We start from the raw sequence: 12,976 nt of genomic DNA, 5'->3' as shown, positions 1-12,976 counted from the left end.
ACTGTGCTAAAAGCTGCTTGGAAGCACAAAAAACCGCAGTCTATTCAGTATTCTCTAGCTGGTGAGGGCAATTATACACACAGAAGACAACAAACGTACCACTTGACTAGTGTTCACTGTATGCACGCACCTCATTTTAAGTTAATGGTTCAGAGCAAAACACGACACTAAGCCTCGCTTTCTTGGCACACCGTTATCTTCTAGAAATAACATGATTCCAGAAAGTAACACGCACACACAACCAAGCCATCCAGTAGCAAACACGTTGTTTGCTGGCTGTAAAGCTCTACCTGCCAAGCCAAGAGCCAACTGATTTCCTTGGCGTAAATGTGACATTTCCAAACTGGGACATTACCCAATACGAGCACTGGAAACCCCTTCCTAAATGAGGTAATCACACTGGTGCTGCTGTAGTTCTGGTTGACTTGCAGTTTCCATTACAATAAATCCTTGCTGCACATTCACAGAGCTTTTACAACTTCTCTGCCCCTTTTAAAAAAAAGTTACTTCAACTTGAAATCTGCCACATAAGACTTTAAAAAAAAGGCAGCATATTTTTCTTAATGCTCAAAATAATCTGTACATTAAAAAAGGCAAAACAAAGGAAAAAATGTTTCTCTGAATATTTCCAGTTCCACTCTTAAAACTATGATGATAATGTCAACTTTTTTTTTTTTTAATTCTGCAAATAAAGAATATAAAAAAATGTTAAAGGGACAAGTTATTAGCACTTTTTCATCTTCCAGTATTTCTGTAGCAAAAACGGCAGAAAGAATGAACTGAGACTCAAGCCTCGTAACTGACTTACGGCAAGCAGGCTCAAGGCACTAAGACAACTGCATGATCAGTACTAAAACAAAAAAGGACTGAAATACTCCATTTTAAACAGCTATTATGAATGGCTATTGTACATATCCACACAACTATCTTCTTTATAAAGAATTTGCTATGCATTAGAGCAACACGATCCTATTTACACAGTAAGTTGTTGTTCCAGTCCATCAAGTACACAAGGAACTTTAATGCATCCTAAAAAAAAAAATCAATTAGGCAACGATCATCTGATTAAACAGGCACATCACACCACTCAATTCTTTCAAACATATTCATAAATCCAAGCCTTCAAACTTCACTGAAAACTTGCAAAACCTATACACAGGTATTTCAAGGAGCTGATTTTTAAGCTTAACAAAATTCAGCACAAAATAAAATATCACATGCTATTAACAAGAAAAAGCAAAGCCATCAGATAATGGCAGAAAAAACCTTGTTTTAATAGCTAGTCTGAGGTATTTCTAGTTTTAGCAAAAAAGTTTTTACAAAGTAGTAGAAGGCTTTCCTACAGCACAGAGAAACACTTCTCACTGGGCAATCGAACCAAAGCCAGAAAACGATTAGGGCACCATCACTTGCTTGCTCAAGGTCCAATGGGAGGGGGTGGGGGGGAAGAAGTAATTGTTGTCTTTATAATCAGATCCTACTATTCGCACTACAGTACGGAATCTGCACTGCAAAATCAAGCCTGAAGTTTGCAGGTGCTAAGCATCCCTGCATATTCGGATTTTCAATTCTGGCATCACCTCTTTGCAATTCCAAGGAATATCTAAGTGATTAGAAACTGAAAGTTAAACCTGAAAGTATGTTTTTCTGCTTTCTGTTATTACATACACACCATGATTGCCCTGAAGTCCTGGGTAAGGAGTGCTAATAATCCTAAAATTACATTCATCCCATGCAAACCAGGAGAGAGAGCACATGAGATGACGAGATAGCCATTTTAAGATTTACACGCAAGACCAGCATTTTTAAAACCGGGGGATGCAAACACTGTCCTTGTTGCAACTTGTGTTTCAATCACGTTGAAAACTTAGAGCATACGCACAGGTCAACTTGCTCCCAGCTTTCCCTTGCCTCCTTCCACTCCCCTCCCACTGAAAGAGAACAGGAAAGAGACGAAATCCCAGAAGTTGCCTAACTCAAAAAATCCCTTTGTAACTAATTCATGCACCATACATATTTATGCCTACTGACAAGAGACACAAACTATCATGTCTGCAACCCTATATATTAAGTATATTATTCTTAGTAACACCTTTCTTTCTTATACTTCCCCTTGTATTCAGGTGCAGAATAATTTGATTTTTTAATGCCTAACCCATTAAGACATTTTACCCAAATCAGTCCAAATGCTTTATAGTTTTGACTTACACAGAGTAAACAGGACATGCCCTTTGAATTTGACAAAGTGCCGCAGCATTCTTCAAATCGCTCAGCTTTTTGTTACAACAAGCTATCACCCATCTTCATACGATAGATCTAGATACCTATTGTCAAGCGTTGGGGGAGAAAACCTCAGGTTACCATTACCTTCATCACAGTTTTACCTCTTTCCTACATGCCTACATGTATATCTCAACCCCTTTAGTTATATTAGTAACGCAAAAAGATTGCCTGCATTTCAAATTTTGCCCCTTATGTAACGCTTACTGTTTTGTTCTGAGGCTCATCACTGATAACTCATGAGAGACGAGTTTCAAGCTCCAATGCTTGGGAAGATCTGGTTTCTCTCTTCACAGCACCCTTCGCAGCCATGTCACAGAGCATATCCCATACTTTCCATACTCTCTTCAATTTCCACAAAGAATGCTAAGAAAATTTGGAGTTTTACTCGCACCTCTTGTTTGGCATCAAGCATGCCTAGACCAAACAGCAGCTGTAAGAGAATATCTGCAGCATTACGCAGACATCACTTTTTCAACAGGTTAGCAGGCTATGCTTGACACCCGTGCTGCAGATATGCAGAATAACTGCACCTGATAACACTTCATCTTTGTCATCCTCTTTAATCTTTCACTGCTTATGCCAGAGGCCTCCCTTCCCGCAAGCTAGCTCCTCCACCTCTGGGCTGCAGGCTGGAACACACTATTCTCTGCTGCAACATGACATAGACCAGCTACCTCCATCTAGGCAATTATCTTCATTTCTACCATTTCCATTAATTTTAGCTGGATCTTTAGGGTGTTGTTTTTCATTTTTATTTCTTCATTTGCAGCATCCTGCAGCAGAGCCTGCAAGTTAAAATCTGTCAAGTCTCATAGTTCCAACCTCAAGCCACAACACTCACTGACAGAAGAGCCAGACTTAACATTTCAAGGTCTTCTTGAAAATTTAAAAATCTTCAGTCTAACAAAAAGCCTGCTTGTTTCATCCAAGGAAACGGAACTGACACCCTCGGCTATCTTTGGGCAACAGCAGACTATAACTTAAAATAAGAACAACCTCTCCCATTGATGTTTCCCACCCTTCCTACAGTGTGGCACCTCCACCCTCATAATCCATCTACCCAATGCACTCTCTGCACAACACTTAAATCTGATCACTATACGTGTTTAAGGCCCAGTATTTTTTAGCTGATCAAGTTTTCAGAAGTGCCTTGCACTTTCGATAAATTCAATGTGACACTGTAAAGGACTCCAATTTCCAGAAGTGCTGAAATTCATCTTCTGAAACTTCTGGCAATATTATTTATTTTATATATTATATCTAGAAGTAAGTACATGCTATACAGCCAATTTTAACAACTGCAGCTAGGCTCTCCTTATTTAATATTCATGTCACAGGAGTAAAAACCCAGCCAGGAATCAAACTGTGGCATCCCGTGCCAAAGACAACTTACCACTCAGCTGGTAAGTTGGCAATTCAATTTACAAACCTGCATTCCTGCATTTTAATCCTTTGTAGAAAGGTGGTAATATACGAGCAATATGAAAAGAACTGGATTCAGATCATTAGAGGTTCACAAACCAAACACACGAAGCTTTGGAGGCTGTCCAAAACAAAATCATGCCTAGGTGGTGATGTCCGTTCAATAAAAATTCAATGTCATAATTATCCTCTCACTTTTTCCCCAAAGAACATTAGTGCTCAGAACTCTGCTGCTGCTCAGCCAATTATATTAATGCTGTGAGAAGACGGATAGGGCCGGCAGCCAATCGCTGTGCCAGGTCACTGCCTGCTGACGGGTAATTTACAATTATCAAGCAATTAGCAAATGAAGTGAAAATTCAACACTCATCTCCACGTAACGCAGAATAACTCATTTTAAAATTAAAAATATGTTTTAATAACTCCATTTTGGCCACAGCCACACAGAGAAAAAAGCCTCCTTTTTTCAATTTCTCCGCCTTTTAGAACCAACAAAATGCTCTGCTGCCCGAGTCTAGCAACCAAACATATTGTTGCACATTTCTGAACTAAACAATCTCTTCGTTACAAGTATCTATTTAACAACAGAAAACAGTAAAAACGAAGACTCTTGATAATGGTACTATTCACCAAACCACTGTATTTGAAACAGTTACTTAATTAACCACCTCATTAACATCCTGTCCTGGTGGATGGGTGTTAACAAGAATTAGCCAGGCACCTATCTGCCAGGGAGTCCAAAATTTCCTTCTCTTCTCTGTATTTAACAATAAATGACAAAAAAAAAGCTAATCTGCAACTAGTCAGTTGCACAAAACAAACGTTCTTTCACATTAATGATCAAGTTATTACTCTGTTGTGCTCACAACGTATAGAGCCCCCACTGCCTAGACTCACACTCCTAATGGAAAAAAAAATTAGTAAAACTTAACTTCTTGATAACCTTGGTTTACCCCTCCTCTAGCAAACTACTGTATCTTCCTTACTATATGGTATGAATACTGGAACTGATCCCTTCTTTAAAAGGGTAGGAAAAAGGCAGAAGAGGTCACCATCAACAGTGATATCCAAGTAGATAAGAAGAGATTCTCACATTTCTACGTCCTCTGATATAAAAAAAAAAAAAGTAAAAAAAAAAATCCTGACTTTAAAGAGTTGGTAAAGGGGGGGGGGGGGGGAAATGTACCAGGAAAAGCTACAGGCTCCTACCAAACGGAAAAGAGAAAAACCCTGCAACAACAAACAGCTGATATAAATATGTAACACTTTTGTATCCACTGGACGACATTACCCTTGTTGCTCTGATGTCACCTCTAGGTTTTCATTTTACATCTAAACATATCTAAGCCAGGGAGAAAGAGAACTAAAAAAAAAAAAAACCACTACAAAATATACAAGGCTAAATTATGTCAACCGGAAAAAAAAAAAACCCAAACTGCAAAACTGATGGCAGTTGACATACTTCTCTCTCCAAAAAGACACCAGCGACAAGCTAAACTCTTCTCTGACCGTACGGTGTCTCAGAAAACATAACATATTTGCTTTTAAAACAGACCTTCACCCTCCTCCCGCGCGAGGGATATTGCCCCTGACTTTTTCTCCTCGCACCCGCTGTATTAGCACCGTGCCAGAAGGGGAGGGGAGAGGTAAGGGGGGGGGGGGTCAATCAAAAGGCAGGCCGAAGCCCCTCGCAAACCTGCTGCTGCGGATACTGCATTCCGGCCATGGCCGCCGGGGCCCGGCCCTGCATCCCCACCGGGTAGCGCTGGGGGCCCGGCGGGCCGTAGGACTGCCCGGGGTAGGGGCTGCTCTGCGGCGGCTGGGCGTGGGGCGTGCTGCCCATCCCGTACAGCTGCGGCCTCTTCATCACCATCGGATCCATCGGGCTGCCCTGCGTTCGAACACAAGCAGAGAAACACGGTGAGACACGGGAAGGAAAGAAAAAAAAAAAAAGCTCAGAACAGTCACGCTTACCGCGGGCAAACCACACGCGTGTCTCCTCCGTGCTTTATACATCAAATATTGACTTGACATACAGGTAGGCAAAGTACCATACGCTGGTTCTCATATCAATCAGACGAGGTTTTTGAGCAGCGGCTTTGGGATTTCCATTGCATTTTTTAAAAATAGCGTAGTTTTTCTGTATTTTACCTAACAGAAAAACTGCCCAATAAATTTCAGCTTATATGTAAGTATACTGTTGTAAACTGATTAGCACCACTGACAATGTTTAAACATAAATAAAAGTGTTCAGAGACACAAGTAATGGACAAGCCATTTAACCTTGAGAAAATGCCCGTTTTCTTACCTCGGAAAAAAAAAAAAAGGTAAAGTGGAAAGATGTTTTCCAAGAAGCGCAACACATACAGAACGCTGTGTTTCAGCGCTTTCATATTGCTATCGTGTGCATTAATAAGTTTCCAGATCAAAAGGTAAGTCATAACCCACGTTTTACATGCAAGTTTATTTGCCTACTTAACAGACCTCAGAAAATCCGAACTAAAATCACGGATGGAGGGGGAGGGGAGGCAAGGGAGAGAAGTTTTATTTTTAGACTTTTTGGCAGCACTTACCAAGCACTGTAACAGTTTTAGGACAGGTGTCAACCATTGTGTGGTATTACTCTCATGTTTTATTACTGAGGACTAACTGAACCAGAAAAAATATCATACTTTGTCAAGTGCAGCACTGTATTGTTAATATGACATCCATTTTTTAATTCCTGAGCGCTGGTTATATTCATGGAAGAAAGGGGGGAAAAAAGCTCTTAAAAAGCCTATCACAATCTCGTCTTCATGAAAAAGACACATTCCTCCCCCGCCCCCCCCTTCCTCTCAAGAAAAAAAAAAAAAAAACACCTACTAATTCAGCCAGCCAGCCCACCCTGCTGCCAGCAGCAGCATTCCTTCCCGTAGCACATTTTGTACGTGTCTTCCTACACTGCACTGTTGACCAGTTTCATTTTAAAGCGTCCTATGTAACACAGCTTCTACAAGTCCTTTCTGGCTACTATATTCTGATGTAATAGTTATTATGTCAATAAATTACACTTCCCATTCCCATTCCTGTTTCTTCCCACTATTCCTGTCTGTACTACTAACACACTATGGCTTTTTTACCCCCTACACGCACAAAGTATGTGCTCTCCCAAGCAGTCACAGCTTAACAAATTATTATATATTGTTCTTATTCTTTCCTTCCTGCAAGTAAAAAACTCAAAACCTTCTCATTTTTTTCAGTGGCTCTCCCCACCCTTATACCATTTTGCCAGGAATGTCACCCAAACCAAACAAACGTTACACCTGAGGAGGTGGATAACCATCTCCTCCTCCTCCTCACAGGACACCTCCAATCACTTCAGAAGATCACTGCCCTTTTTCGCCACCGTAGCAAATTGCACACTCACTTCTAATTTTGGGTGAGTATTACTCAGCAATTCTCCCTTTATTATTTGGCTTCTTTGTGGCCAGATTAGAAGTTTCTATTTTTCACTAAATGTCCCTGGGTAATTTACTATTTATATTTCATACTTTTCAAAATCAATGGTTCCCCAACCACTTCAGGCCATCTGACCCACACGACACCTTTTTTTTTTTTTTAATTAAGGCCATCATGCACTCTCTCACTGCACTTAACTAAAAACAACACAAAGGTTCAGCAGATGAACTAGAGAGTCCTTTTTAAAGGGTCCCAAGGGACAACTTAAATTTTCTCCTATAGACCAAGATATTTTACCTGTGTTTATTTCTGTGTTTTAATGTTCATTCTGTGCATCTCAAATATAAATCCCTGTTCAAAGCAAGTCTTGAGTTTCCTTCACAAGATTCTCATGAAGCCAAACAGCACTGTTCACTGCCACCATCTTCTGTTTCAGGGTATTATTTCCAGGTCTCAACTTCAGTAAGAGCATTTACTCAAATTCAGTTTTAATTAATTTTTGAGTGAAATATTTTCTGTTCCACATCCAATACTTAAATATAATCATAATGCAGATAGTTACACAGCTAAAACAGTTTGACACTTTCCATTATTAAGGATACTTTCAGGTGCATATAAACTTTGCCAAACTTCAAGCATTTAGGCTGAAATTTTCCAGGCCATATGTATGCCTGAGGCTGAAGTTCTCTGGAAAACTCAGCAGAAACAGTTCAGCTATGTCTTAGAATGAGGTCACAGAAAAATACATCGTTTATGTTCTTACATAAAATACTTTAAAATACCTCTTGACTACCATGCTTTGGGGCAGAGAATTTTAATTTGCCAGGGTGACATTGGACATTCAGGAAAGGGGAGGTGCACGCCCCTGTCGAGACAGCACCTGAGTGTCACCAGACATTGAGGAGCACAGGAGGAAGAAATATGAGTGAGTGAACAGCACAGTGAGACTTCAGAGAAGACTGTCTCAAATTTGCCGAACAAAGACAGACAGACAATGGGTTAAATAAAGCAGTGGAGACAGAAGTGAGGGCAGGAAGAGTTGAAGGGAAAAGGAAGAAACAAGGTCAGGGGCTGACATGGATACAAATTGAAGAGTCTCTGTCCTCTGGGCTAGAGACCTGCAAGTGGTGGAGGTTTTCTGTGCGTGTGTGAAGAGAGTGAGCCTCACTGCCACTTCAGCCTTCCTTCCCTTCTCACCAGCCTGCTGTATCGTCTCTTCTCCTCATCCTCTCCAGGTGAGCTGCTCCTCTTTCCCTCAGGTGACATCCTTCCACTTCAGAAAGTGGAGGGATAAAGAGCCAGAGATACTGCTATAACTCCAGTCCCCAGGTGACCCACACAACACTGAAACCAAGCAGGCTGTGGTCAGTGGGTATGGGTAACAAGGAACCTGGGCATACTCGGAACTTACCGCGGACACTGCAAGTCAGGCATCAGGATCAAGGACTGGAGATACTGAATATGAGTCTGCTAGACAGAAAGCAGTAAATACCCCTAAGCAAACTATTGAGGCAACCCAGAGAGACCCACCACCCTAGCTGTCAGTGCTGCCTGTTCCCTCCTCCCTCCAAGGTCTCAGGAAACGAACAAACAGCAGAACCCTGTGATCATCTTCAGGGTTGGAGAAGACAGACCCAGTGAGGCAGCACATCTCATCCCATGCACCGGCCAGTCCCTAAAGAGAGTGGCAACTCACCACTGCTATTCCTGACTCCCATCAAATTAGATCTCAACCATCTGCCTAGTGCAGCTAACGGTGAAGACATTTACCAGTGACTCTCTGGCTGTCAACATATCTCTGCAAGGGAAACCAAAACCAAATAGCCAGCTCTTCCCCAGGTTTCAGAAGCATTACCACTGCAGAAGTTAAGAGCTGTCGCAATTAAGTTTGTCCTTGCAACACTAAGTGTGTCTCCTTCACAGATATAACTATCAGTCTTTTAAATACACAGTCACGCTTCTGTCCTCTCAGGCAGTGGATGGGCCTGCTCTAGGGATCAGTCGGCATCAGCACAGTGAAGGGGCTGTTGTGTGCCACAGGACCAAACGCTTCAGTTACCGCAGGGGTAGCGAACAAAACAGAGGATGGTCTTACCATTAAGGTAGCTGTATGCTGCTCAGGCAGAACAGGAGTATACCCCTGCACCTGCCACACTTTTTCACCAAAACAAAACATTTTCAAAATTTACCAATTTAATGCATCCCTGTTTTCCTGACTTGAAATCATGGGATTTAAATGGCAGGAAATGCTGCATGTCTACAACTGTAACTACTTCTGATTTTGATGAGAGATGGGCTTTGAAGGTGTTTTCAGAAGCTGTATGTTTCAGAAAATTTAACTTTCAGCCATCATATACAGGCCACTCAAACTTCCTACAGCAATGCCTCAGTTTCCTATCTGTAAAAAAGAAAAAAAATAATCATCTCTTCACCAGAGAGGTGATTTTAGAATTTAATATGACCATGATCAATACCATCAAAAACTCTTCAATAAAAGAACAAATTTTGTCTTCAGAACAGCATACTGTAAGAAAGACCTGGAGCCATATACTTAAAGAAAAAAACAGCTGCTCATCAAGTACTGTGTGCCCCATACAGTGGAGGAAAAAATTTAATTATAACTTTTTCCAACTTTAACACATGCACGGTTTTCAGCTTTAGCATTCTTTTAAACTTCAGGTTTCATTTTTATAGCAAGAGTTTCTTTCATTCATGACATTTTGAAAAGTTACTTAGGAGTTGTTAGTTAAGTTAGTTAAGAAACATATTATCATCTTATCTGAAGGTTTCTTTAACATTTATTAAGTTCAAATATTTTCATTAACATCGGTTCCAACACTTTTAAAAGACAAGCTTTCGGTGACAGGATGATTATGAGAAGTATCGACCTCTTCATGTAGGGATCAACAACCAACCCCTCCACATCTGCTCTCTAACATTTAGCAAAAATGACAGCATTGATGTTAACTGCATCACATTCTTCTAAAACCCAGTGGGCATGTATGACCATGAATTGACGATGTGTATGTTTTCACATCTTCCATGCCTTTACTTAATTCTATTACATGCCATGCTACAAAGTTTTAATTACTTTCTAAATTTTATTTTAGTGTCATTGCAGTCATCAGTATCTATTTGTTTCCTTTCCCATCCTCTACAGAAGGGTCTAATTTTTCTGTAGTGCTACTTTATTCCCAATATACACATTACCTTTTTACCAGTTTAGCTAGTGTTTGCTCATGCTATTTTTTACTGCCATATTCTGCCAGGCAAGCCTGGATGGATTCTGCATCTTCCTTCTGATTCCGCACCTCCTCTTCAACTTGCTGCATTTCATTTAAACTTTGCATAGATCTGCAGTTCCTCAAAATACCTCAGTCTTATTCTTTGCTTCAGTCCACTAATATTATCATTTATAACCCTTTTATTATAGTGCCTATCTTGTGTCAGTATCAGATTCATTTGCACATGTACTATCAGGCTTTGTAAGAACAGAGCATTTCATAAGAGTCCTTGCCTATTATGTGCCTTGTGAACGCATTAAAACACCCAACAGACAGCTTGCTAATGATTTCAATAGGGCCAAGGTTTCATTCCCGGTCCTTAGATTGGCAGTCCAACCATTAAGCTAGGACACAGAAAAGCCTACACTGACTACAAATAGCGACTGACAACCTTTTACTGTTACCTGCTCCTTTTTTCAATATTTTGTGTAAAAGAACAGATACACTCTGCATTCCTGCTATAAGCAAAAGTGGAAAAATTAATACTCTTACACCCACTTGTAAACTCAGTATCACCACCACTCCTGCTCTCCTCCTTGTCCAACAACTGAATACATCACCTCACCCAGAAGTACCTGGAAATTCAATTTTATCTTTTCTAAAGAGAGAGAGAAATATACTATCATTTTCTCTTATCATTTAAGCAGTGTTTTCCCAGATACCTTGTTTCTACTCAGATCTGAGGCAGGGTGCACACTGGAACAACTTGAGCAGCAGTCTGACCAAGACCTATCAGCTCTTGCTTTTGGGACATTACTGATGTTACATATGCACTATATATACATGCACAGTTAAGTTACCAAGTTTCACTTCTAACACCAAAATCTTTATTTGAAAGACCTTTTTGAATATGAACAACACTGGTCACAATCCCAAAATATAACTTATCCATTGAAACACGCCACAAAGAGCCCCACCACTGAAGTCTCGAGGCAGGGAGGAGTGGGAAACGCTTTACAAAGGTCACAGCAGGATTCAGATGTGACAGTAGAGCTCTTACACAAGGCAGACAGAGCAATTCACTACAAGACAAGAGTATTCACATGAGATACAACTACTCTTCAAGTGAAAGTGTGCTTTTTTGTTTGTTTAAACAAAAAAAAAAAAAACGAAAGAAGCATTGGTTTGGCTGACAACAGCAAATGCTGCAAATTTAAAGGGGCTATAAGCCACAGAGCATCCCAACAACTAATGCTACATCATTTACGCCTATAACAAAACAACATGAACTCAACACTCTCAAGTAGGCTTGCCCTCAAACTCCTAGAGCAACTGAATACAATAACTCTTTGTTTATTCATTGATCTGCAGCCAAAGCTTCTGTCTACATATTAAAAAAAAAAAAAAGCCTCTTTATTAATACCAAAGCCTTGAAACCTCACCATAAAGACAGCTGACAATCAGCTACCGACATTCCAAGAAAGATGGGCATGGAGCTCTCAGCTCTAGTCAGGCACCAAGTTAAAAATTTATCGCTAGAGATAATCAGAAGTATTCACTATAACACAATGACACAGCTGGCATGAGGACGCAACTGGGGAAAAGATAATCCATTCCTAGATAATGCCATCATTTGTATAAACATGTACAAGGCCTCCTCAGTCAATGTTGTTGCACGACAAAAGCGTGAGTATCAAAACACAACTCTTGGCACGTGTGTTTTAAACATCTATTTAAGAAAGGCACAAACTACTATTAAAGAAGTATTAATGTACAGTATTAAATTCTGACTTACATTAATATTAAAAATCTGAGAGGTGACTGCAAACATGCTTCCCATTTTTTCAAAATAGGAAATCTACTGTCTGTACTTCACTAAAATTCAAATAAAAAGTCAGTTGCACAAACACAACAAGGAATAAGCAAAAACAAGGAGACACATTCAACATAAGCCTACGACGAAGGAAAATCCAGTGAACGAAGAAACACGTACTAGCAGAGATTTAACAAAAACAGCAATTTTCCTTGTCTTAAGGGCTTCGCATACTGTCTTGGTTTCAGCTGCAGGGAGACATCAGAAAGACAATTTCCCACTCAAAACAGAAAGTAAGGAATTATAAAGGGGAAAGAGAGAAAAATCAAAGCTATGCCCCACCAGAAATAAACTACTACTCCACTAGAAGATTTACAAATAATTATATAAGCAAGTGTCTCTGCAGCATGGGGGAAAAGGATGTATGCATGCCTGTTTTCCAGTTTTCTTCTGGGTCCTCTTTAACATAACCTGAAAACTGAAAGGTCACTGAGTCAGCCATTCTCTAGTTATTATTTTGTAGATAGATAAACCTAAACGACTACTGAAAGAACAAATCACAACAAGCATAGCAAAAAAAAGAAACCTACTGAAAGAACAAATCACAACAAACAGAGCAAAGAAAAGAAACCTGTTTTTAAGAAAGTACACACAACTAACCTCTTCAGTTGCCACTATGAGTGCATGCAAAGGTCAAGATAACATCAAAAAGCAATTATACGCATTTATAGGACCGTTTTGGCCATCAGGTGTGATGTTTCTGACAAGTTCACATGCTGCCCTTCAAGCTGCTTTT

The 12,976-nt window shown here is 40.1% G+C and overlaps 1 protein-coding gene across 9 annotated transcripts in view; it reads right to left on the bottom strand.

Annotated features, from left to right (window-relative positions):
- Window positions 1-12,976, bottom strand: part of ARID1B (AT-rich interaction domain 1B) — a 336,190-nt gene that overhangs the window by 297,694 nt on the left and 25,520 nt on the right. For all 9 annotated transcript variants that reach the window (XM_086461129.1, XM_086461132.1, XM_086461135.1 and 6 more), the window contains one exon: window positions 5,402-5,596. In XM_086461129.1, the coding sequence (XP_086317255.1) occupies window positions 5,402-5,596 (195 nt within the window). The remainder of the gene's footprint in view (window positions 1-5,401; window positions 5,597-12,976) is intronic.

Source organism: Leptosomus discolor, chromosome 2 (genome assembly GCF_034619465.1).
Source record: "Leptosomus discolor isolate bLepDis1 chromosome 2, bLepDis1.hap2, whole genome shotgun sequence".
NCBI classification, from domain to species: Eukaryota; Metazoa; Chordata; class Aves; order Leptosomiformes; family Leptosomidae; genus Leptosomus; species Leptosomus discolor.
This window is presented reverse-complemented; position numbering and strand designations above follow the sequence as displayed.